The sequence below is a fragment of the Acanthisitta chloris genome, unplaced genomic scaffold (assembly GCF_000695815.1).
Source record: "Acanthisitta chloris isolate BGI_N310 unplaced genomic scaffold, ASM69581v1 scaffold46366, whole genome shotgun sequence".
NCBI classification, from domain to species: domain Eukaryota; kingdom Metazoa; phylum Chordata; class Aves; order Passeriformes; family Acanthisittidae; genus Acanthisitta; species Acanthisitta chloris.
In genome coordinates this window covers 3,576-30,708 of record NW_008678447.1, presented here as the reverse complement: position 1 = coordinate 30,708, position 27,133 = coordinate 3,576, and the positions used below count along the sequence as shown (strand labels likewise).

The 27,133-nt window shown below is 37.7% G+C and overlaps 1 protein-coding gene across 1 annotated transcript in view; it reads left to right on the top strand.

The window, feature by feature from the left end:
• The first annotated feature begins 6,143 nt into the window (after window positions 1–6,143).
• LOC103804251 (cAMP-dependent protein kinase catalytic subunit beta) overlaps window positions 6,144–27,133 on the top strand; it is a 22,925-nt gene continuing 1,935 nt past the window's right edge. Inside the window, exons 1-7 of the mRNA XM_009076852.1 lie at window positions 6,144–6,543; window positions 16,622–16,630; window positions 19,501–19,562; window positions 20,127–20,255; window positions 23,473–23,571; window positions 24,547–24,629; window positions 25,178–25,304. Of these exons, the coding sequence (XP_009075100.1) occupies window positions 6,537–6,543; window positions 16,622–16,630; window positions 19,501–19,562; window positions 20,127–20,255; window positions 23,473–23,571; window positions 24,547–24,629; window positions 25,178–25,304 (516 nt within the window). The 5' untranslated portion in view covers window positions 6,144–6,536. The remainder of the gene's footprint in view (window positions 6,544–16,621; window positions 16,631–19,500; window positions 19,563–20,126; window positions 20,256–23,472; window positions 23,572–24,546; window positions 24,630–25,177; window positions 25,305–27,133) is intronic.

The following is a 27,133-nucleotide window of genomic DNA, read 5'->3' as shown; positions in this document are numbered from 1 at the left end:
TGGAAATACTAATATAAGCAGAGCCATGGAATTTTGCCTTTGGTAAAACGCCACCTATGGCCAATTAATGAACTTTTGAGCAGTAAAATACTATGTTGGAGCTTGTGGATTCTGTTCTTCATGAACAACATATAAGTTACTTTGTGTGAATAAGTTAATTGGAAGATTGGGGTGTCATAAGATGAAAGATTAAGTAAAAGGAAATACAAAGTTCCACATTTACAAATCATGAACTTAATTTGAAGACATTGAAGGCCACTTAGGATGTGGGATTCACATAAAATCAGTGTAATAGTATTTTGTGTGGTCATTAGGCAATGCCATAAACTTTCTAGATTAGGAAAGTGTATTGCTATGTGTAAAAATATGACCAGCACTTTCTTTTCATGTTGTACGTGTGCAGAATTTCTGTAGCTATGTTCACTGGCAGTAGTTTGTAAAATTCTAGCAAAGCCAGGCTTTCTCTTAGCATCTTTTCTAACAATTCCTTTTTGATAACCTCTTTTCACTTAAACCCGGTTCTTTTCTGTGGTCTTAAATGATGGTTATTTCTGATTCCTTTTCTTGGCACCTAACAGGTTAGTCATTTGGGTGCATTCAGAGTTTGAATTGTGGTGGGCACAGTTGCTCTGTTTAGTTTCCACGTCTATCCATGGACTCTAGATGACTGACAGACTCTAACTTATGCAATGTGAATTTTGTAAATTACCCTCTTTCAGATCAGGGAAATGAAATGGTTTAGTGTGTGAAAGAGAAGATGATGGTAGTGTAAGGGCTCAGAACCATGGGAGAGGAGAGATGCAAGATCAACCCACCATCACACCAGGTGGCTTTGTTTTCTGGAGAAAACAGCCAAGGTTAGAGTGAATATTAGTCTCTCGGAAGGATTCTCCAAAGGCTTGCAGTGAGCTACAGGGGGAGCACAGCTGTACAATTCCAGAAGTCAGTCAATTCAGTCCCAGAAGTTCACCAGGAAGGGAAATAAGCATCTTTATGTTGTCTAATATTTCTTATATTCCTGTGTAGAAATGTGGGGTATTACTGTATCATAAAGTGATTGGTTATATAAGGCATGTAATTGATCCCCTCTGGCTATTCGTGGCCCCTGATAAGGCAAATAGGACCTCATGGTCTTAACTAGCTCTCATGTCTGGCAGCAGAGCCTCAAACTGATGGGATGTTATGGAGGTCATCATTGATCTTGCAACAAAGCATATGAAAAGATGGAAGGCATAAGGTGGAAAGGACCTGTAATGGTCTGGCATCCAGGGAAAGTCACAGCACCAGACCCTGATGGGGGAGAGCAGCCTGGTCACCAGCAAGATGCTCACCCAGATTTGCAAACAGGTGTGTAAAATATAAGCATTTAGACAGTTGGTTCCAAATTTTGAACAGGTGCTGGAGAAAGAAGTTACATTTTTCGAGTATCTGGAGCCCAAAAGCACAGAACATTCCTATGCTTCATGTAGAGTCTAGAAATGTAACCTGTTGCATCGGCCAAGGCCAATCACAAGTGTAGCAGTGTTGGTTGGGAGGAATGTGGTCAAATCTGTAAAGTCTGTCTGTTGGCATTTTTATTGTTTTATCATTGTCATGGGCAGTTTGTCATCATGAGGTTTTTTTCCTGAAGCACAGGGCTGTTATGAAATGGTTATGTAATGTCCAAGGGTGGGTATCTGCTGACATTTGAAAACTATGCAGTGAGAAGTATGGTGGTGAAAAATGAGAGGTATGTCTTTAACACGTGTTGACTGTAAGACAGGAGACAGATTGTGGAAAAGTTATTTCAATCTTTCTTAAGAATAGCCTAAATTTTTAAGAAGCCACATCTTAGATGTGCAGAGAATATACTGGGAAACCTGTCTCATGTATGTGCTTCCATTTAAAAAATGAATATTTAGTGTTACCAATTGTTAGCATGCAAAATCAATATAGTGTTACATACGGCTTTCAATTTATTTTCCTTGTGTTTTGTGCCATTTAAAATATGTTTTCTAGACTTAGTGGATAAAAATACTCAAATTTTCTATGAAAGAATGAAATCTTATTCCCAACAAAGTTAAATGCACTTGATTCATTCTTGGAGTAAGGGGAACCCAGTTTGGAAAAGTATTATGCAGTTGTGCTTATATGTACATTAGAATTCAGCTTGTTCAGACTGATTTTCCTCAAAGGAGGAAAATAATACCTTTTTTCCCCAATAATAAAAGAAGTTTATTCAATATTTTTGTAACTTCCTTGCTTAGAAAGTTGATTAGTTGAAAGCATGAAATTACTAATTATTAGATTCCAGCCAGTTATGTTTGCTGTGATGATGTCGTACTCCATCTTACTTACAGAGAAGGAGCTACAAAATAGTCACTTAGTTTTCTTCACACATGGTTGTGGTAAATTAAAAAAATACCTATCTGCCTTCTGATCTTTACTTCTGAACAAGTGTTTGTAGCATTCTAACATAAAATGTGTATTTAAATATGAAATGTCATCCATTGAAAAGCTATGAGAACACATGATGGAGAACTTATGCACTTACTAAAAATTTTTAAAACCCAACATTTTTCGGTTTATGTGAAAAGAGACTTTTTGCTGTCTAAACCAGTACATCATAAAGCTTTTCTTAACAGGAAGTAGAAGAGAGTAGTGGTTAGCAAACGCTGCAGGCAGGAAGCTTGACACATGCACAGCTCTGTGGCGCTGGGCTGTCCAGTTCCCTGCAGATGTTTTCTCTTTTGCTTTTGTAAAAGTCACCAGTGCATGTAGATGGCAGCGCACAAGGAGGGACCTTGTAACCAGTGCACGGGGACAGCCACAGCACTGCAGATCCTGGAAGGGTTTGCTAATCGCCTTTTCCATAGGCACTCCAAGAGTGGTGTGCATGAGCAGAGAGTGGCTCTGGAACACGAGAGCCAACATTGCTCTGAATTCACTGCCCTATGGGACAAATCAAGTAAGTTGCAGGGGCTTGTTTGTTTTTTAGATACTTGCTCTTCAGTTTGCCTTCTAAGTGAAAACTTGTATGTTTGTAATCAGATATGAACAGTCATGTCTGATACGTTTCGGGGCAATTTTATGATTTGTTTCCTAAAGGTATTAATGTGAAAAATGACATACTGCATCAGGCAGGGGAAGATGGGGCTGGTTCTTGGTCTGGTGGCTGGCAGGAGTGTCTATCCCTCATCCCTTTTTTTTTTTTTTTTCAAAGCACCATTGACTTGTTTTGGCAAGCCCACGCCCCAGGTTTTACTGCTGAATTACTTCCTTTATTTTCAAATTAAGTCAGTGAGTTCAGCAGAAATAGAAAACTCCAACTAAAGACTGTAATGTTCAAACTTTGAAATAGGCAGACGTTGCTGCATAGGTTAAACTTATAGGGGTTTTCATCATTCATAGTTGTATTTTAAGGGATATAGACGTCAGAAATGCTCTATATAGTGGTAAATGATACAAAGTTGTGTTTGGTTTTAACTGTTATGTATTAACTTAGTGTGGGAATGCAGACTGTCATTGGCTTTAATTTCTTAATTAGTGAACAGTTTAGAGTATTGTATGGATTAAAAGTCTTCATGGTTTTATTTTGGGTAATAAAAGTGCGAGATTTCAGAAAAATTACAATCTAAATAAACTGACATTTGAAGTTTTAAAAAAAATTTTAAAGGCATGCATTATTTTGCAAAGCAATTCTTGTCTCTGTGGTTAAATACTCATTTTAAAATGTTACAATATGGTAATTTATGATAATTTTGTTCCAAATTTCAGATTCATTGATGGATTTGAGATAGCACAATTATTTCAGCTGAAGATAGGCCGTGTTGGAAATGCTTAGCATCACAGTATTACCATGAAGAAAATCAGTGTTTATACATCTTGCTTGCAATTTAAAATATTTTATGAGTAGGGAGTGAATCTCTTCTCAGAGGCTAAGCAGTAAACATGGAAACAAAAAGGTGTTAATGCATTGACCTAAAATAGATTAAATCTAGGTCTCCCAAATGAGATGGGAAAGGATCGACTCGTTTTGTTGGGAATATAAATGATGAAAGTGCATAAATTCTGAGCTTCTACTTCTCCAAAATATTTTCAGCTTGGTAAAAATAGGCACATACTTGTGTTTATCTAGAAGCTCTTTTTTATGTAAATAGCTATTTGAAAAAATAACACTGAAGCATTTTTTGTTTATATAACGTGAATTAAAAACCGGTATTGACCTACTGACACTTACAAATCCTGACCTGTTTGTGTACAAGGCTCTTACTTTTTTTCCCCTCTGCTTAAGGCAGGCTGCCTCATGTGACATGTTTGATGAGGAAATGGACTGTCGTGTCTCTTGGTGATAAACATGGTGAAAATGGCTGTTCTCTGAATGCTATTTAAAGTCATAATTAAGCAGAGTGATTGCATGCAGTTTTTCTGAGCTGAAGTTGCTGAGCTGGTAGCTGAATGGTGGGTGATTATGTAGCTTTGGTTTTGAGGTGAAATTCTGAGTCTTTATCCTGAAACTTCAATTTGTAGATTGCGTTTAAAAAATAATGTAAATTTCTGTAGGTACACATGATGTAAGTCCACATTTAATGATTCTTGTTTCACTGCCACTGTAGCTGGATTGAAAGAGAGGATAAGGAGCACAGTGAAGGGAGTATTTGTCTACTCCTGATTTCTTATATCTTCAGAAAAATATATTATCTGTGAAAATTCATGAAATATAAAAGAGAAACAAGGTCTTGGTGGACTTCTTTTTGGGTTGGTTCTTTTTTTTTGTTTGGGTGTTGTTTTTGTTTGGGATTTTTTAATACCCAAAAGTTCAATGTCATAGAATTGCCTAGTGTTACTGAATTCAGGTTGTAGAATTTCACAGAAAGTTTCATGAATAAGCAGTGTTTTAGGAATATGCTGATGTTTGTCTTGTAGGGATGTTTGAATATTCTCAAGTATTCTGCACACCTCACTGCAACTTAGAAACATAAGTGTAAAGTTTTAGGTGAAGCTTCATGGCAGACAGCATGAATGACTCTTTGAAGTTCAGGGTAAAAGCACTCTTTAATTCCTGAAAAAGGTTTGGAAAGTGACTTCTCAGAATTTTTGTTGTTTTAGGCTTTGGGTAGAATTCATTTGAAAAGGAAGTTAATATATTTATACCTTCTGCCATAACAAAGCACAACAGAGGTGTGTTTGTTGGGCATGGCCTTTTGCAGTCAGTTTCTGCTGAAGCTCTGGGTTTGCTGAAGGGGAAGGGGCTGCTGCGTGTTGGGTGGACTTTGTGTTGTCAGTTATCTAGTGTTGGGGGTTTGAGTAAATTGCCACGTGGTTATGACCTTAAAAGTTTTTCAGTGGTTGATTTTGAAATTTAACATTTTTGCATCATTATTTTGACACGTAAAGCATGCAGTCTCTCCAACATGCCATGGATCCTTGGTTGATGCATGAAACAAATGTGTTTTGTGAAATCCTCAGAGTCCAGTAGGGCAGAGGTGACTCAGGGCGTTTTCAGAAGCTGACTGAGCACATGTGTGATTGTAAAGCCTGGACTGGTAACCAGGTCAGTTGTGCTGCACAGCCCAAGGGTGAAAGGAACGTGATGGTAGCCATCAGAACAATGCATTTCATTCTTCCTTTAGATGTCTTGACTGTGAGCACTTGCAACTATATGGAACCTACATTTCCATTCTTGTTTTGTTTTCTTAGTTGCTTGTTGCTCGCTGAATGATTGAAATGGGAAATGAAAGGAGAAGGAGCCTGCTTGGTTTTGAGTGTAGGGAGAGTAAGATCAGTGTGGATCTTTGATTCTTGAACTGATGCAATTATTTTCCAAATCTGTGCAGAGAGAAAACATTAACAACTTGGGTAACCGGTCAGGAGAATCACCACTAATGCATGTTCTGTCATCTCCATAGTCTCTAAATGGAAAAGGGATGGGTGGTGAGCAGTCAGAGGAGAAAATGATTTTGTCTCTGATTCAAAATAACGCCAGTATACTTCCGAATCCTGTGGGACGATCTATAGCAATTTAGCGGAATAATTATATATGTGTGTATGTAGAGAAAAAAAGCATGTGAAATATGAAATAATGTACAGAGCACACTGTGTGAATTGCTTAAAGCTTTAGAATAACTACTAGTTGGGTACAAGTCAACAGATAATTCTGGTCTAAGGTTGCCATGGAAACAACCAGTGCTTGATATAATTGAGAACATCTTAAAACCTCCTGGTGTTTGCATGCTTTTTTCCCCTGCCATTTTGAGTTACTTTAGACATGAATAGGTAGCACTGGTCAGAACAGTAGTAGTTAATGAGCAAAACCAAATACCCGTGTCCTGAATATTGATTTCGATTTTCTACTGGTATCTTGTGCTTCGTGGTTTTTTGCATCACAAGGAGCTCATAAGGAAAAGCAGCTCTCTGGATTCTGTGTGCTCTCTCTTTCTAGTTAGTGTATAAGTGTGTTTAGAGATTTAAGCACCGACTTGGTAGAGATTAACATACTTCATCAACTGTTGGATTAATATTAGGAGCAATATGTTTCTGGAAACTATCTCTTCAGCATGAATGGTAAGTCTTTTCTATTACCTTTGACACTATTTTTTTGTTCTGTCTTCAGAGTCAGGAAAAATCTACCAGGCTTTCCTTTCTTGTCTGCATAGCTGCATCGACTGCTGATTTCTTTGTTTTTGTAATCGACTCACTGTGGGCTTTTATTTAAAATTACTAGTTTTAAAAATTTGCATGTTTTTTTATTAAGCAGCTTGCTTTGCATAACTGGTGTTTAGGAGTTTAAATTTTATTTTAAAGCTTTCTTCTGGAAATAACTTACAAATCATTAAGTAAGGCACAGAATCTGATTTGGAAAATTCTGCAATTGAATATATACATGTCGGTTCACTTAATTTTCTGTGCCACTGATAATAAATTATGTCAATTGATACAAATCAGAGAGGCCTTCTGAAATTATTGTAATCATCACCTGAAAATTCTAAACAGGCTATTGTTGTTTTTAATCTGAACCGGCTTACGCTTCTGTGATTTTTAGTCCTCTCAATGCTGGGATAGCAGAATAGTTGAGGTCATTCATGGAAGTAGGGGAAGGGAGTCTCATTTGAAATTAGATACCATAATAGGTCTAGTAAATGCATCAGGCAGGTAATTTCTTTCCAAAACCACTGTGGCTACTTATTATAAGGTACTTTGAATATAATGGAAATATGAAGTAATATATTCTTACTTGGAATATTATTCAAAGTCATTTTAAAATACATAAACTCTGCACGTTTATTTCCTTAGAAAAAGATAGCCTTCGAAAATTATTTGCAAAAAGCCCAAATATGTTAGTTTCCGGAATGATGCCTCTTTGTTTCAACCAGATAGTCTGGAGCTTTGGAAACTGACTTGAGGCAAAGATTTCTTGAAAAGAAAGAGCAGTTAATCTTGTGTATGTGGGGTTTGTGTGTGTCTGTGAGTGGTTTTGCTTTATTCTACAAATTTAAAGGACCATTTTTGCAAAGGTTTCACTTTTGTACATGGCATGAGATAAAGAGTGGGAGGAGTTATCCCACTGCCTTATCTAATATCAGCTTGTCTATACTTATCTCATACAAATGTGTTGAGGTCATCTTCCCCGGAATGAAAAGTGTGGCTGTCGTTTCCTTGGTGTACAAGGTACAAAATACAAATGTCAAAGCTGGTACAGTTATTGAGACAGTGTTTCAGCACTTTGTACATACATGACGGAGATTTGTGGTACAGCGTCATTCATGGCTGTTTTAAGTAAACCTAAATGCAGACTGTCCCTTCCAGTGGTGGCCTGGTCTCTGGTGTGTGCTTCCCACACCCCTGCAGGGTGCTGGCAGGGGGAGGGAGCCCAACAGGAGACCGTGCGAGGTTGATGTGGGCACACATGTCCAAGCCAGCCTGGGCTCGCCCCGAAGGATGTGATGGCATCCCCAGATCCTGCCACCACCTGCCTCTGCCCAGCCTGGGGGAAGTGGGACTGAACCCACAGCCTCCCTGCCCTTCCTCTGTGTCACAGCCAGCATCCTCTGCTGATGGAGGTCTCTCCTTGGGTCAGAAAGTCTCTGCTTTTCACCAGTTCCCAGGCTGGGTTTTCCATCACATTTTCCTCTGTTTCTCCTACAATAAGGTTGTAGCTTTATCAGGAATTAAGGGTGGTGGAAATCAGCTCTATGAATTTTGAATTATTTTGGTTTGGGCTTTTTTTGTATTCTGTTATGATTGAGTCATAAAGACATACATTTCATACAGGCTAGGTGAAAAAGAGGTTACAGCTCAGCTGGATTTTTGTTTGTTTGGGGTGTGTGCTTTTTGGGGCGGTGTTGGTTGTTTTGAGGTTGTGGTTTTTTTCTTTTCCCTAGGGCTTTGTTCTGCAATTTGCATATGTAGATTTCAGTCATCCTTACATCCAGCCTCCCAGTTCCCTTAAAAATAGAAATAAACAGCTGCAACTTTTACCAAGTGTCAGTTCCCAATCAAAAATATTTATAAGTGAGAAGTCTAATTTTGATAAAGGAAAGGTGACTATCTCCTGCTCCATCAAGATTAAATGTTTGCTGTAAACATCTCCCCATTTAAACCACTTACACTTTCCAGTGCACCCTTCTGGCCGTTTTCACTGCAGCAGTGTTACTTTGCACCCTGTCAGTGGATAACATCAGATGCTTTCCTTGTGAAGGAAAGATGGCCAAGATGCAACTGAAACCTTGATGAAAATGTGACATATTTCTTTCAATTGCAAATACAATTGGCTTGATTTTTATTTTTTTATTTCTTTTTTCCCCTCCCCAGAAAAGCCCCAGTTATGGTCAGATTTTTTCTAGGAAGACTCAAAGGAAAAGCTGGTCTTCTATTTCTTTGGACTTGAGTTTTTGGTTTGGACAGCAGAACATTCTTGAGCAGATAAAACTGGAAGGCCAAGTAACTTTAATAGCTCTAGCTCCCAGTTCTGGAAGGTGCTACTCTACTAAATCTTCTGTTTTGCTAAGAATAGGCTTAATACTCCCAAGTACCACCAAGTACATGGCGGGGCTGGTGCTCTCCAATACTGCAGACAGAGGTAACCACTGATAGAGACATTTGCACTCAGAAGAGAGTAGATCCCAGATGTGCATGGAGACAGATGGAGCAGTATGTGAAAGGACTGTGAGCCACACTGAGAGATTGCTGAATTATTGGCCAGTTTTGTGCACAGTAGAGAATAGGAATGTGTAAGGAGTGAAGGGTGAAGGGAGGCAGTGTAAATATCTTAGTTATGTGCACTGGGAATACTTTTAAGAGCAAGGGACAAGAAGTAGCAACTGATTATTCCCAATGCTGAAAGGTTTTAGAAAATGGAAGGATGCCATGGAATATACATCTTCCTGAATGTGTCTCATGGGACTAATGCTTTCTTCTTTTTGAAAATTCCCCCGTGCTACCCGTTAGCCTCTGACAGCCAACTTGGGCAATTTTTTGGGTGGTGACTTGGCTTCACGTTTTGCTCTGATCCTTGTACAAAATATTTGGAAAAGGCAACACAAGAGTTGCTGCATTGACATAGTTCTTAAAATGCATCCATACAGTGAACAGTCCCTCAGGGGGCTTGGTTCAGGGTAGAAGCAAAAAATGAGTTTAATAAAATTGATGTTTCTTCCAAAGGAAAGGGCATTTGGTGTGTTGTAATCTTGCCTCTCTTGAACTCTGACTTAGCCTAGTCCCCATGACATTTCTTACGTATATTTTGTTACCAGAAAGATTTATTTTTTCCCATTGGTTTTTAGTTTGCATCTCAAATTGTTTATATATTTGTTGCTGGTTCCTCTAAGAGTTGCTGCTGGTCCTGCTGTTGCAGGTCAAAGTTCACAAAAGGAGTTTCCCAGCTTTAATTATTGAAGTTCTTATGGGCAGTTTTGTTACTTGCATAACGATTTTGGTGTTTTTCTTTATTCATTCTTAATTGCTGACAGATATCCCAGCCCATTAAGAATTTAATTTTTTTGCAGTTTTTGCAGTTCAATTCTGTGCTAGCTTTATGCCTGTCTTTTAGCCAAGTAACTGCTGACTTTTACCAATTTCTCTCCAAAGTCCCATTCTTTATCAGAATGGATGATAAACACTCTTACCTACTTTTTGCCTGCCTTAATCCTGAGGCAAACAAAGGCTTGTTATTCGCTCAATGTGTTGAATTGTGAAATGTGTTTATTTATGTAAGACTTCCTTATTCAGGAAGTCAGTCCCTGCTATTTAAGGGTATAAATGAACTTCTCCTGCTTGACTAGTTACTGCAGGCAACCCTTTCCTGTAAATATTGAAAGCGTGTTCTGCGGGAGATATGTCAGTGTAGCAATGTGTCAGAAGCTCAGATCTTCTGAAGAGATGAAGAGTTATTTTGCTGATTTACACTGACAGCTGTGAAGATGTACCTTGCTGATCCCAAAGCATGTATATGAAAATTTGAAGAGTTTTGTTAATGCGAGGACTGGGGCAAGGTGGCTTTGTGGGAAGTAGACTTAAGTGTGAGTGCAGACAGCAGATACACCAATCCTGGTGTGTGATTTTGGTTGTATGAAATATTTGAGAAAAGAAAAAGCAACACAAGAGTTGCTCTTCTCAAGTAACTTGTTAAGTGCATCCATGCAGTGAACAGCCCCTGAAGCTGTTTAGTTTGGAATTTAAGGAAGAAATGAGTATGGTGAAACTTCTAAAGGTTACTTCTAAAGGAAGGGGTATCTGTGCATGAGTGTATCTGCTGTTATGAGAGGCATTGCCTGCTTGCAGGGAATTTATTAGTCAATATGCAGATCAGATCAGCTACCTGCAGATTTGTGCTTACTGTTGCTAATATTTTAACCATAAAGCCTACCCTCAGTGATAGCTGCCTGATCATGTTATCCTTTTTAGTCACTGAAGTTTTTACTAAGAGGCAATGTGGGGCAGTAATATGGAGAGGAAAGTTGGTGCTAGCCAGTTAGTCAGGATCTTAACCATGCAGAGGGGAAGAGAGCTGAACTGGAGGGAAACTGCAGCAGATGCTGTAAACATTTTGCTTGGTCAGTAAGTGGTTTTGACTGTAAGGGGAAAATCTGATTAATTTGTATATTTGTATTAACTATTAGATGCAAGATCTTTTATAGTAGTGCCCTAGGAAATGTGGTTCTTGGAATTCATTCTTAAACTGTGTTCTTATTTTTCCCCCCCATATGGTAACCATGGAAATGTATGCACTGCAGAAACAAAAGATGTTTGAATTGTCACTATTTTCTCACAGTTTTCGGTTTTCTTTGTCATATTGTTAATACTTGTTATATTTCACACAGGAAGGTGGTCTTTTACACTGTAGGTCCTGTGGTACTTGGAACATTTTAGATTACTTGCTGGATAAAGTTCAGCAACACCTATAGAGGGTGGTACTGTGCAGATGAAGGTTAATTCCTAACTGCTCACAAAGCACATCAGTGTGTGATAATTGAGGACTTCCCATGTTAAGATGCTTCACCTAGCCTTTTCTATATGAGCTTATTTTATATGTAGGGAGTGTTAAGTAGTGCATGTGAAAGTAATTGTATTAAACTTACAATTTATTAATTTAAAATTTGAAGTTAATAGAAATATTCAATACAATAATTGAAAATCAATAACTTAGAATTATTTCTCAGAAGCCTTCTCAGCAGTTAAGTGCAATACATTCATGGTCTCATCACACTAGCAGAAACTGGCACTCCTTCAGAAAAGGAACAGTTCTCCTGCCCCCCACATTTGCCCATTTTCACCCCAGTTCTCCCTTCCCTTGCCCTAGGAGAAGCATTCCATGGGTTGGAAGGAAGTGGAAGATGCTTCCCTGGTCATCCCCTGCCTTCTGTCCATTACTTCTTGGGCTGGGCTGACGCCCTGACCTGGCTTGGCAGTCAGACACAAGGATGCTTTTGCTTTTCCAAAGAGGTCATTCAAGTGAATGACTGTGGAAGGACAGGACTGGGAGGTTGTTTCAGTCCATAGTGAACACTGAATTGCAGCCTAACAAACCAAACTGCTGTTTCTTGGACTTTTAAGCCTCAAAGCACATGGATTGGTGCAAAAGAGGAAGCAGGTTTACAAAAGTGTTGTCTCTGTCAATGAACGTTTCAAAGGCAGGAAGGAGGTATGAGAGTGGCTCCTTTCCTTAGGCCAAAGTCTAGTTTTAACATATTCAGAGCTACTTGGATGTCAGTTCCAACTGGTCCATTTAGGGAATTGAAACAAAAAACCAGATCTAATGAATTAGCAAAGCACTGCTGTCATTTGAAAGCAAAGTTGGGTACTAAAGAGAGGTGCCAGCCTGAAGGACCAGAATAACCAAAGGGGGCGTGGAACAGCTCTCACCCACCAGGAATTTGCAGGAAATTTTAGGTCATGTCCCACACTTGGATGTTAGATGAAGATAATCTGCTTGTCAGCATTAAGGAAGTCTTGCATATAATCAATAATTTAGGGTTTGAATAATAAATCTCAGGTTGGGTCATAAGTTTTGTTTGATTGGCATTTATCTCCTCTTGAGGGAGAAGTCACTTTAAATATATTTGTTTATAAATTTTGATGAACATTGGGTCTGGAGTCTCTTGTAGATTAAGAAAGTGTTTTTATCTCATCTGGAGGGGTTTTGGTGCAAAATGATTGAATTGGGACATAGATGCATGTACAGCTCTGCTAAGCAGTACAGGACTTGATGGTGTTTGTGACCGAATAACTTTACATTATACATTTGACTTTACTGATTTACATTATACATTTGAGGGTTTTTAAAGAAAATTTCAGGGATTCACATCGTAAGTGACTCTTATTTGGGTTTGGTCCTGTCTCCCCAGAGTGGCCTCTTGTACATTGTACTTTTGGCATTAGCAGAGTTTGCTGCCTTTGTTTCAACCAGTACTTTGATATTTAAGAAAAAAATACTGAATGTTGGATTTGGAAATAAGATTTATTTTATTTTCTCTAATAACTTGATCTGGCTGTGGCACTTGTGTGCAGTAGAGTATGTACTGCTCAGAGTTCAGCAAAGATTGGTGTTTCCTCTGATAGCTGAAAATCTCTTCTGGTGTGTCTGAATCTGTCACATCTCTTGTGCAGGCTGTTGCTCCATAGCCAGCCAGGTAAAGAGGTGAACATTAAGGAAGACTTCAGCTTTAATTTACAGCTTAAAATTATGTCCTGGAGCACTGAAAACTAAAATTTAGGAAAAAGAAGTAAATCTCTTAACAGAGCTCTTAACTTGCAAATTTGCTTTTATAAAATTGACAAAATACTGTTTAGGTCAAGACTTCAAAATCATGGACAGGATTAAAGTAAGATTTTGCCTGTGTTCCAAGATTGAGTTGTAGTGGATAAGAGCAATTTGTATTTTACAATTGATGCACATTGTAAATTAACTCCTGATTGTTATCCTTTGAAGATTAGATTCAAGTGCTCTCTTTTAGTCTTTAGGCACTTCAGCTGGAACTGGTCTTAATTTACTGTTTATCCTGTTCCTCTCCCTTTTTCTCCATGTTTTTTCTATGTCCTTCTCTTTTCCATTTCTTACCAGTTCTTTCCATTATTCCATAGAAGTATTTACAGCATGCAGTTAGATAATTAGCAAACTTGTATGCAGTTAGTAACTCTTACGTGATCCTTCACTTACTTTTCACTTAAGAACTTTTAGGTTTTGTATTTCAGCAAAAGATCTCTGTCAGAACTGCTCCATGCTTTTGGGGGGTTTGGTTTTTTGTTTTGATTTGGGGTTTTTTTTATCTGAAGAAATGTTCTTATCTATTGCAGCTGGTAAGTTAGTTTGCTCTGCATCACCTTTTTTGTCACAATTAGTGTTTAAACAAAAATATAAGATCAAAACCTTGCTCCCAAAGCCAAAAACTTGATAAGTGAGATACTGGATTGATGCAGTTCATTAATCTGTCTTTAGCAGAAACAAGACCTTGCTGGTCAGCTCCTCAGGAGGGCCAGTGAGTGCCTCCTTGCAATGTTCAGGCAAGATGGACTTGCCCTCAGCCAGGCTCATATCACATTGGATTTGTCCTGACCGTTTTCATATTGTGAGAAACAGCATTTTGGTTTTGTTGTGGTCTGTTTCGATTATGCCATTTTGATTTGTGCTTTGAAGTGTTTTCCAGCTATTAAAATGTTAACTGGTGCTCATGCTGCTTCCTCTGAGTGTATAATAATATTTAATGCTTAACTGTGTTCATTTTGAAACACTTGCCAGGGTGGAGAAATCTTATATTGAGCCTTGTGATGTTAATCCTCCTAATCAAGAGAGAAATTTTAAAAATTTAAGACAACAGGTTCATGGTGTAAGAATGGGACTTGGAACTCAAATCAGACACTTCTCACTTGCTTCTGAAATGTGGTACCATAACTGCAGGATTCACTGAGGCATCTATGTGCATCTTGATAAAGTTTAAGGCTATAAATATTGTTTTTATAAAAATGAAATATACATATACATTTACCAGAATCTCTTCATACGTATTCATTTTTCCATTAAATGATTTCATTAAATAGCCCCTTTAACTCCAGACTTTAAATGATTATATTACAGTTTTGGAACAAAATTTGAATTGTATTTTGATAAAGGGCATTTTAAATACCAGGCAGAGATTGGCATTTAGCACAGCAGATGGGGGTTTGTAGTGGTGCCCAGTGTTTAGTCTTAATCAGTTTAGTTCTTGCTTTCTTGCTGTAAATCCTAGCCAAATACTTTTTTCTTTCCATACAAAAAATAAAATTCTGGCTTGCTGGCTCTTGTGGGAGATGTGATTGAGAATAACAAATACAGTGCATGTGGGAGGTGGGAGAAGTAACTCGTGGTAACTCTCAGGAATGCTCCATCTGTGACCCCTTTCCCTCTGCTGTCATTGCAACCCTGCAACTGAGGTCCTCACCCTTCTAATTTTTTTTCAGGAACTTTCTTCTAATTCACTTGCTCTTAAACTGTGTTTTAGGGCACAGTACTCATTATAGTACTCATGACCTTTGTTAACATTTTTTATAAGCCTGCTAACTTTTCATATAAAAGTTAATCAATAAAGCAAGCAAAAGAATTGTGATTTGTATGAATATACTGATAGAGAGCAATCTCCTGCTGTTTGGGGGTGGGTTTGACTTTGTGTGTGGTGGAGTTTTTTCATTTGTTTGGGTTTTGTTGGTTTGTTTGCTTGTTTGTTTTTAATAGCTCCGTGTGTGCTAGGAACCTCTGGATCTTGGGTTCTCCTTGTGGTAGAACTCTGTTCCAGCTCACTTTCCTGCTTATCATCATGCTGCCTGGGTTCTGAGTACAGCTCTCCTCAGGCTACCTGTGATACACAGGAGGACAGCTTAGATCTTGTGTGTGCTCATGTATCATTGCTTCTGACCATGAGTTGAACTGAAGCAGGCAGAAGTCGTAAAACTGCTTCAAGTCTTTCAGTTGTGTGTTCTTGGCCATTTCTTACTCCCTTCTTCTGAATCTCACCAGATTTTCTGCTCTGAGTGTTTGCATTGCATAAAATCTGCCTCTTGCTCTTGCTGGTCACAGAGAGCTGGGTTTATGCTGTGTGTTTGTGCTTATCTAGGCTCTGACTGCTAGTGCATCCTCTCCAGTTCCAACTGGTGCCCTTCCTGCCGCATCCCATTGGTTTCACCACTTCCATGGTCCTCATTGTGCTGGTGCTGTTACCTGTGCTTTGCTGTCTCCTTCCAGTACCTTCCTTTTTTGAGCAACAGCTTTTCCTCCTTTGGTTTTGGCCTCCTTTACTCCACCTTCTGTACCAGTGAACACAGTCTGAGCAGGGTCTGTCGCTGGTCTATCCATGCACTCCTTGCATGACCCTCATCTTCACTTTGCTCAGCCATGTAGAAGTGATCCTTGCTCTTCTGTATTTATGGGAACCTGTATATAAGCATCTCTTTTGCAGGTTCTTTTTCTTGACAGTATTCCAAAATTAAATCCTATTCGTATGGTGACCATACCAGATCCCTGTATGCATTCCAGTTTGCATACAGCAACTTCAGCTGTGCAGTTTAGACTTGTCAAGTTGCTGTTGTTGGGTAATGGAACTGAAATTTGATTGTGAATTTTTATTTTTATTTTGGCGACTGCTTGCCATTTCTGTGCTATCCACCACATGCCATGCAATTCACACATGCTGTCTTTTGGAACAAAGTGCTAAGTAGTGGGAAAATCACCAGATTACAGGTTTTATTGTGATCCAGCATGCTGTGATGAAGATAGATACACTTTTGTTAGCAACAGTTCCTGGGATGTGTGTGTCTTGGAATAGATTAATTATTAAAGATGCCAACTTGATCTCCTGAAGTTTTGTAAGCTGTGCTTATTTCTGTGATGCATCATCTTTTTTTCATACTGAATTTAGCTGCCTTTGGTGGTTTTTTTTTCTTTCCTTGCTCAAACATTCTGTGATTTAGCATGAGTCATTCTGTCTGTGTGGGAAAGGGTTGGTTTATTACCGGGTCCGTTCTTGAGTGGGGAGGGGAAAGGGTGGAATGTATTTGTGTTTTCTATGTGTTTGTTGTGGAAATGCATAAAACTTTTTTTTCTTCTTCTCTTCTTTCCTCTCTTCATCATCTCATCTGTGTGGGTGAATGTTCCTGCAAACCCTTGGGGAACCTATAGAGACGTTTGGTATGCTCATTCCTTCATTAGTGCCCAAAGTCACAGATGCTAGGTACAGTTTAAAGACTAGAAAAGCAAACCAGAGCCACATTGTCACAATGCAAGGTGGCTAAAAATGTGCACTTGAGGAAAACTTCTAAGTCGTCATCTAATATACCTATTTGTTTGCATCATCACAATAATACCAACAGCCACTGCTAACTAGTTGGCATAAATTTTGATTCTGCACTTGAAAAGTAGAAATGAAATACTTTCTCCTGTATCAGGAGCTACTGATTTGTGATTGAGCTATAATTTTCAAAAGTATCTATCTTGTTTATAATTCCAAGTCCTATTTTGATAAACGAGTGAAGTGTGTGCACTTAAGTTGCCCGAGTTCTGTTTGCTCTCTTGCTGCATTGTGTAGAGGTGCAGGAGCCCAAGTGACCTCTGAAAGTGGGAACCAGGCACAATTTGACCCACTCTCTTTGTTAGAAAGAAACTGTAATTCTAATAAAACATCACAAAACATGAACTTGTTATTAAAAGACAGAAGTCTTAAGATGAGTGAGTACCATTGGGTAGCTTTATTTTGAAAACACATGTTCTAAGAAAAGAGAGACAAAGTGAAGTGGAAGTTTTGTTGCAGGAGAGCTTGTGGCTTAGTGATATTCTAGAAAAGAGAGATTTTTCTCACACATCCACAACTTGAATATTTCCAGCTGGTTCACATTAATTTCATGAACTGCATTCTTTACTCCGTAAGTAGAACAGAGACAAAAATGGCTGTAAATGTCATTCTGTATTTTTATAAATACTGAATGGTCATATTTCAGTGCAAAATACATGGAAACTTAAAATATTTATTTATATGAGCAGGGGAGATGGCATGAGGGATATTTAAGACATGTACTGCAATAACATGAAGAAAATGAGTCCAACTACGTCATGTTTTGGTTGTGCTATATAGTGCTAAAGTTAATGTTCACTTCTAAGCTACAGCCACTTGAGTTGGAAGGCTCAGCTTTTTCATAATCTTAGTGATGTTATGGTTTTTCTTGTCATTGAGAGAAAATAATATTCAAGCTACTTTGACATAAATTGTGTTTGAAAAACTCTATCAGTAGTCATCACTTGGTCAAGTCATCTCTGTTCTCCTTATGGAAGGAGGATTATCAAACATGAATTTGGACATTGCTAGTTTCCCTTTTTTGTGTTGAGAAATTATTTCATGCCACAGGAAATCCTGTCCTTTTCTCAAACTAGGATCATTAAAAGTCATTACATTAATAAACTCTATAATTTAAAGACAATGAAAATATTTTCCACACACAGGATAAATATGTCAACATTTTTCACTGATTAGCCACTAAAATATTTTAACTCTCAGTAAGTTTTAATACCAATTTAAAATAGCTCCTTTGATACAAACTATGGTTTTATTGCTCTATTTAACCATAAGTTTAGGATACCAGCTATGTTCCCCTTCTTTGATATTGCTTGTTTCTCTTAAAATAAAATTGCTGAGTGGATATCATGCTTTAAACACTTTTCCCGTGCTGAGGTCTGCCAGAACTTTTGACCACTTTTCTGAAATTCCCACTATATTTGCTGCTCCATCAGAGCCAGTGAGGGTGGGAGCCATAAACCTCCCTTGAGCGCTTTGTGGTAATTAAGACCCGTAGCACACCAAAGAGAGGTTAAAAAAGGAAAAAAAAAAAAAAAGAGTAATTCATGATCAGCCTTCTCCAGAGCTGCTGTTGGTCTGCTGCTGGAACTGTACCGGTAAAATAAGAGAATCTTTGAAACGTTTTCTGTGTCAACATTAGTATTTGCTGAAAAGGAGAAGGAAGTTCTGACTCATCAAATGGTTGTTTACAACCTGTTATAAACCTAATTTTTTTTGACCCTCAGAAGGCAAATTACAGTTGCTAAAACATACATTTCTAGATATTGACCAGAATAATCTTGGCACTTTGCTGTGTATTTTTAGCAATTGCTTGTGGCAGAATGTCACAGTACAGAAAATCCACTGTTATTAATGTTGTATTATGTGACATGATTCAGAGAACACAAAACCAGTATGATATTTTTTCTTGATTCTGTGACTCTTTCAGAACCACAGCAATATCTGAAAGACCTCCCGTTTATGACACTGCATGAAGTAATCTGCATTGATCTGGCTGAGCACTGATACTCAAAAAAGAGAACAGCTGAGAGATGATCTGAACAAAATATGTTGGTGCACATTTTAAACAGTCATCCAGAATTTTGCCATTATACATTCCTTCAATTTCAGTGGAAAATCAATATTAAAACTACATACTCTCTGACTGTGGGCATGCCTAATGTGCAGTGTCGTTGTAGCTCTGTGCTTTGTCTTTGCTTGCAGTAATGCTGTCCATTTGGTACTTGAGCTTGCAAACAGCCTTTAAATGAAGGTGATGAGGGGAAAAAGCAATGAGATTGACATTATACTCAAGCAGCTGAAAGAAAATGCAACATTTATTTAAAAAAAAGCAGATAAAAAAGTCAATCTTCGTGGAATGTCTATCTATAAATGTCAGGTATTTGGTTTTTTCCCAGCTGAATTAAGAATGTCTAACATCACCTTAAAGCCTGCTTGCCTATAGAGTATTTTGAATTATTAGAGCTGGTAAAGTTTAAGTAATTTGTGTAGAATGATGTAGTTACTCCAGAAAGCTTAGAGATCACCTAGAAATGCGGTAGAAGTTCTAGAGGCATTGGTGCTTGCTTTCATACATGGTGAAAATAGCTTATTATCAGTTGAAGAAAGAAAGAAGTTGATAATGAAGCTTACATATTTTAACAAAGCATCTCCATTGCATCCACGATGAATTATATTAATTAAAATGTACTTTTTTTGTGTGTGTTTTCAGTGAAAGAGTTCCTAGCCAAAGCCAAAGAAGACTTTTTAAGAAAATGGGAAAGCCCCCCTCAGGTATCACTCATTTACACATTCAATGCTTTCCTCTATTGCATGTTTTTAATGATGTTATTAGTGTGGTATCAGTCTGTAATCAGCAGTGCAGAAAATAATTTGAATACAATTTGTAAAGGAGTTCGCAGTTGTAATGTCAGCTTAGTCAGTGAAGTTCATCAGCAAAGACTCTTGGATCTTGTCCAGATCCGAGCTGATGAAATGGTCATACTGAACAACAGGTTTCTCATTTGAGAATGGTGTTCACAATCAACATGATAAGACTCAAATTCATGACCTCTTAACTGCTAGATGTTTCTTACCAGTCATGTATCACCTGTATGGACAAATGACAGAAATATTGATATAATTCTGTTAAGTCTTTTTCTGTTTTAATGACTGCAGTATAAATTTTCTTAACAAATTTTGAGAGGCATGAAATTATAACAGTGTAGTTGGCTATAGTTGTCTTTGATAAATGTAGTTTTACTCAATCTTTTTTCCTAAATTAATTTGATTCATACAGTTAAAATTGTCTTTGGGTATTAGATTGTAAATAATGTCATTATATCCTTGTGCATGTAGAATACTGCTGGCCTAGATGATTTTGAGAGGCAAAAAACCCTTGGAACAGGATCATTTGGGAGAGTAATGATGGTGAAACATAAATCCACAGAACAGTATTATGCTATGAAGATACTGGACAAACAGAAGGTTGGTGTAATTTATTGTGGGGTTTGTGGTACAAAGAAGAGTTTGATGTAGGTGGAGATCCAGTAGCTGTGGCCGAACCACGTTGCATGTACTGAGCTGCTTCTTGTCACACTTGGATGCTGGTGATACTTTAAATGCTTGACTTTCTCTTCTAGGCAGTAGATTCAGTTGTTGGTACTGTGTAGAGTTCATACAGTGGCCAATAACGTTAACAGCAGCCTAAAGAGGCTCTAAGTAGTGTCCAAGGCATTAATAAAATGTTGTCTGGTACATTGTTTGCTTCACTTGTGTAAGGTGACCTATATTCTTCAGCAAAAGCAAAATGTAGTGCTGTTGTTTAAATACATAAGTAAGTTTGCTTTTGCAGGGTAGCTAAAAATTCTGGAAGACTCTTTGGATCACAAGTTCTCAAAATTTTCATTTGTGAACCATAACTTAAATTAAAATCGTTTACGTAAATAATTTCTTTTCCATTCTTGATCCCATGAATGATTACTTTTTTATGCTCTTTTCTGTGAGCTCTTCCTGCTTCATGAGACACTCTACATAACTTTGCTGTTGTACAACAAAAATCAGATTAAGAAAATATTTGTCTGGCAAAGGAATCTTCATAACCAGCAGCTAAGAAAATCAGTCAGCATTGCCTCAATGTGGACTCTTGCACTTAGGCATTATTACATTTCTGAGTAATTTTATGTAATGAACTATGGCAGTGGCATGATCAAACTGTTTTGCCTGAGTTGCAGTTCCAGTATTCTTTGCATGTGATCTGGAGTCCTGGACCTTGAATAATGGGTCATTTAATCAAAGACTTCTCTATAATGGTCAGACAAGGAGAAACTAAAGTAAACTTACCTTTTAGTGTCAAATCTGACATATTATTTTTACTTGGAAATGCTCAGTTATTTGCAACTAAAGCATTCTCCTATGCTTTTATTTAAAAATAAACATACAAACAAAAAATTAAAATGGCATTCCAACATAGTACAACTGAAAGAGAGCCCAGACCATTTCCATCTGTGTGGAAATGTACCTCACCATTACCTCAGTGTGGCTGGTGGCATCCTGTGGGGAGAGCCCCTGTAGAATGCCACTGCTGCACAGAGAGCCCATCGCCAAATTTCAGATCTTCAACTTTTTTTTTTTCCTTTGAACCCTTTTTCATGAATGTCTGAGTTGTCACTAGAGCAGTTTAGGAAATTACATCTTACTTCAGAAAGCTGCCGTAAAAATACTCTAAGAATTTTATTAAAAAGTTAATTAAATTCATTACTACCTCTCAGTCTAAAGTAAATTGGAAAGCTGAGTTATAAACTTACCTGGCAAAAGCAAAAAGTCATATTTTTAACAGTTGCAGTGGACTTGCAGTAACTGAGTCACAGGTTTAAAGATGTTTCCATGCCAGCATCAGTCCTTGAGATGGTTTTGTCTATAATCACAAGTCTTGATATGTTCCTTTATGAAGTACATACTTTGCAACTCAATTTAGCATATATAATTACAGATTTATGTATTCTATCCGAAATATATTAGTTGTTTCCATTAAGGGATAACAAAAGATAGGAAATTGTTGAGGGAGAAGACATTTCCATCACTTTGTTTAGTATATAAAGCATACAGATACCTGAAATTAGACAATGGGCAGGCTGCCTATAATTTTTCATTTCCATTTTACTTGAAATCAGAGAGCATATGGTGTATGTGTTTGTTATCCAGTCTTACCAGGATATGAAAAAAAAGGTACTAGATGTGAGTGTAGCCAGTAATTTTGTGTGTAGGGATGTTATTCCTGTGTCTGCCCTGAGGTAGGAAGGCTGTAACATACCATTGCTTGGCGAGTCTCATTATGGAGTTGTTTTTGGAAGGAAAATACTGTGAACAAGAGCTTGGACACAAAGAAGCTGTTGGAGAATCTGCCATTACCAGATATCATTTAGTGCATAGGAAGTGTCATTGGACGTGCTCTGAGCCTGACCTTAAGTGTGAGCAAGGCTGTGTTGTCTGAGGCCCCAGTTTGATATTATGAGATGTTGAACAGCAGCTTCAGCCTGTGGCAGTGCTGCCATCCCCCTCCAGTACTGAGCGGGTCGAAGATGCAGGAAGGAGGTAAAGTCTTGTCTAGCATTGCAGATGAACCTCACAGACTAAAGCCTTAGCTTTTTTTGCTTTGATGGACAAGATCATTCCAGTATCAAAGCTTTTTACGGGTGAAGGAGGCACTTCCCACATATGAGCTGATTTGAGAAAATTTTTTATTTGGTCCCTAAAGATCTGTGATTCAAAAGAAGTTTAGTATTTTTAAGTCACTGCTTCTTTTGTGTGACATTTATTTCAAAACAGTAGTGCGTTTTTTCTAGGTACTACCTTTTGCATTAAGTACAGTTCCAGTCAGGGTTGGAATATCTTGTTTATCTGTTATTTATAGCAGTTAGATTTGATTTCCAAACATAAAACCAGGCTTGTTTTGATCACTCTTGTACATTTTTTTGCTTGTTTCCTATGGAGAGAAAAAAAAAGTAACTTGGAAATCATGCCATTCTCAAAACCAAGGTATTGATAGATCGTGCAACAAGGATTAAGTCAGAGGGAAGTAATTGATTATGCAATGCTGGGGCTTAACACAATTATTAATTACTGAGAAAGAGCAATGATGAGAAATCTGCTACTTGCTGCCTTGTTAGCAGCTTAACATTGTAAACAATAATTGCTTCTTGGAATCCATTCTAAAAATGGAGATTTTGAACTTGTATTCTCCTTAGTCTTCTCACTAATGTGTGAGATATATAAAATAAGTCTGTTTACTCCTCTATGCAGATAACAAAATTCATAATTAAATGTGTCTGATGGTTACCTGCCTTTCTGAGCAAAGGATCCAAAGATCCAGTGGGTTTTATTGAACTGCTGCAGAAATATCTCTGTTACAAACATTAGCAATTCTTAAGAAAATGCAGAGATGTTTCACTCACTGACTCCTATATCCAGCAAGTAGGGAGAAACACTATTTGTAGAGTTACCTGCCAAATGTATTGCACAAGTGTTACTTTTGGAAGTATTGTTAGACTTTTTAATCCTTACTTGGCACTGTTATTGTACTCAGAATCCATAAGGTTTTTCATCACCTGTAAAGTTAAAAGCTTGCTTTCAACTAATTGTATAACGCTGAAAAAATTAGCAATGACTATAAAATTTAAACTGAAGATTGTTTTTTCTCTCCTAGGTCGTCAAACTGAAGCAGATAGAACACACACTGAATGAGAAGAGAATATTACAAGCGGTGAACTTTCCTTTCCTTGTTAAACTGGAGTATTCTTTTAAGGTAATCATTATTTTGAAGTAGTTCTTGGGTTTCAGGGAAGTGCCTGCTTAAACTTTAGGTATTTAAACACACAACTTTTACATACAATAGTTCAAGTACTGTTATTTTTAAAGATGCTTCACTTGGCACTGTTTCCAAGGCTTGAGCAGGAGTTCCTGTACTCGTGTACACACTTGTACACACCCCAGTTCACCAGGTGATGATTAAAAGCATATCTATAAATAAACAAATGAAATATAAATTAAACACTTAGAGCTTTCTCTTGTTTTGGAGTGCAGCTGGCTTTTGTACAGCAGGGAGGTTTTAGACATCATTTTATCTTCAAGAGAACCCAAAGCATGTCTTCTGTACCAGTATCTGGAATGGTGAATTTGTAATTGTCCTGCAGATGTTTTGCTTGACATTTGTACCTGAGGCAGGTAGTAATGACAGTTTTAACCATGAAGGAAAGAACTTTGAGGTTAGCTTCTAATTTCATGACAATATGTGCTAGTTAGTCTGTAAAAAAATTGAGTAGCTTTCTAATTTAGAGAGTGGTATGTGCCCTCCTGGGTTTTTTTAAATAACATTTGAAATGAACATTCATGTTCTACCTTAATCTTCAAAGTGTTGCAGTTTGGAGCAGGGACTTTGGGAGGCAAGTTCTTCAGGCTGTCAGTTCTAGATGTTTAAGAGTACCAGGTCTTGCCTTGTAATAGGCATCTGACCCTCTTTTCCTTTGTGTCATCTACACAACATTCTGTGTCAGGAACTCACTAATTATCTTTATACAGATTTACTTTAAAACAGATTTCTTGAGATAGATGATGCTTCTTTTGCAGTTTTTCAAGAATTTCTACCTGTGTTGCTTTACATTTGTCAAGGTCATTGGATGGCTACAATTTTTGTTTCTCTGTCTTTAGTAAAATGTACTCTATGTAGGAGCTACAGAGACTGCAGTATGCCTAACGTCTGTGTGTTTACTTGTTTGCTTAGGACAATTCTAATTTATACATGGTAATGGAGTATGTTCCTGGTGGTGAAATGTTTTCACATCTAAGAAGAATCGGAAGGTTCAGGTAAGAGTAGTAATCACATTTTTCCTTAAAAGAGGCTTATGTTGCTAATTTGGGAGGATGGTTTTATATAATTTGTTAGCATTGAACTAAAAATTCTGGAGGGTTAAGTGCATTTAATTTACATTTTTTTCAGTGGACTTAAGCTAGTCAGGCAGTGAAGAATTTGTAATTATTTCTTACTTTTCAGTTAATTAATACAGGCATTTGTGACCTGTAGGCCTGATAGAATCTAGGCCTGATAGAATCTTGGAATTCCTATGCATGTTGTCACCCAAATTGATGATGGTTTCTAAAAACAAAATTTAAAGTCTAAGCTCTGCACTGTGGGATATGTTCATCTTGATTTGCATGTGTATTTTAGCTGCAAGATTTAGGGAATGTGTGTATCAATTCTAAAATGTTTGCTCTTTGCTTTTGCTTTTTCCTGTTACACAGTAAAAGAACTAGTTAAAAGATACTTAGTTTGTGTATCCCTGGCAGTTACATGGTTGTTTCAGTACCTTAGCATAGTTTTGGGGTACTTAATATTTTCTTTTAATTCTTCACAGTGAACCACATGCACGGTTTTATGCAGCTCAGATAGTGCTAACATTTGAGTACCTCCATTCATTAGACCTCATCTACAGAGATCTAAAGCCTGAAAATCTTTTAATTGATCAGCAAGGATACATCCAGGTATGATATTCTTCATATATTTAGGGAGTGGAGTCTTGTCTTACAGTGTAGGTTTAGGTAAGTCTAACAAATGTGTTTAGAATAAATGGTGTGAAGCTGTTTGGCATGTTAGCATGTTTTTGGGGAGAATTCAAATGCCCTACTGCTTTGTAATGGTTAAAACCATTGGGTTGTACTTCCTCTGACTAAAATTAAGAATGCACAGTGTAGCTGTCTGCAGTTGAGCCAGTTGTCAGGATTCCCCTTGGGATCTGTGGTGAGAAGTAGGTGATTACATGGCTCTGTTCATCTGACCTATTTTATACATCTGCCCTAGAACGAGATGAAAGCTGCCCTAAAATGTCTGTTTCTCTGCATTGTCTATATTAGTAGTTTAGGAAAACCAGCTTAGATGTTATCACTGACACTACAGTGCTAAATGCCCTTCAGATGAATCCCACCCTAGGAGAGTCCTAGCCTTCTCAGCACTTCTGGGGCAAGAGCTGAGCTGAGGTCAGATCAGAACTGCAGTGCTGCAAATGATGATCTCAGTTTTACAACAGCCTCTCACAGCACCTTCTCATCTTCAATTTAGCTCTTATGCTTTAATCTAAGCAGCAAATGGGAAGGCAGTGTGCAGCAACAAGCACTCTGCAATGCTCCGCAGTCCTTAAACTATGGAAGTTCTTTCCTCGTGTCACCTTTTGCCATAGCAGAATCTAACAAGAAAATACATAAAAATGTTGGAGGGAAGTGGAAAGGATTTATATCTTATGTTGTTTATAACTGTAAAATAATTTTGCATGGAAATTTAATTAACACTGTAGGGAGAAGATGAATACAAGTTCCTTTAATGTAGCTGGAGAGCACCATTAATGTAAAGCTGTGACTGGCTTACCCCAGAATTGGCAGCTCTAGATGCAACAGTGTTTTTTGTGATGGTGGGCAGAGGGAGGTTTGTGTTCATATGTTGATACTGCAGCTTCAGCTTCATTTTATTTTTGTATTTTAAAGCTATTACTGTTTGACCTGTATCTGCAGTGTATTTTTGTTACATAGCCTGATGTGCATTCCCAAACACAGAGAAGATTCTTTGCTGACTGAAGCAGCTCTAGACAGCACATCTTCACTCAGTTCCAGCTGTGATGCTGTTGTTTCTATCGAAAATGGAACAAAAGCTGCCTTGATAGTTTGGAGTTTGGCTTCTTTAGCTGTGACAGTAGTGTAAAGAAACATCAGCACAGGTTATTGTATAGTTAGCAATGATTCTGATTGTGGTACAGTATGTTTTCTCAGGGAATGGGTTGAAATTAATACCAAGGAGGAAACAAGCATAGACTTGATAGCATGAAACTAATCCTAGAATTTCACCTGTAACTACCTGGCTTCCATATGTATTCCACAATATGGACCAGGAAAAATCACAGAGTATGATATTGCATCCAGAGTTCTGAAAACTTGCTGCAGGAAACATGGGAAGTGAAATGAAGAGCTTATAATGGCCAAGTACTTGCCATTTTACGCATACAGTTACTGCAACATTTCCCCCCCAAGCCTCAAATAAACAAACTTGACTCTGGTGATGCTTGCAAAGATACTCAGAAGTTACTGGAAGACCTCTTTTATGTTGTCTTATTCCCACACTAATTTTACATATAACCTTTATACACTTATGCAATAAAATTCTAAGTTTACAAGACTGACAGATATCTTGACCCTTTTTGTGGTTCAGTAATTTGTTAACTAAAGGAAAAGATAAATATCTTGTTCGTGTTCTTTAAACTTTCAGCAGTACAAAGTCTGATGTGAAAAGTTTAAGAAAAATGATGAAGGTAATTGCAGTATATGTG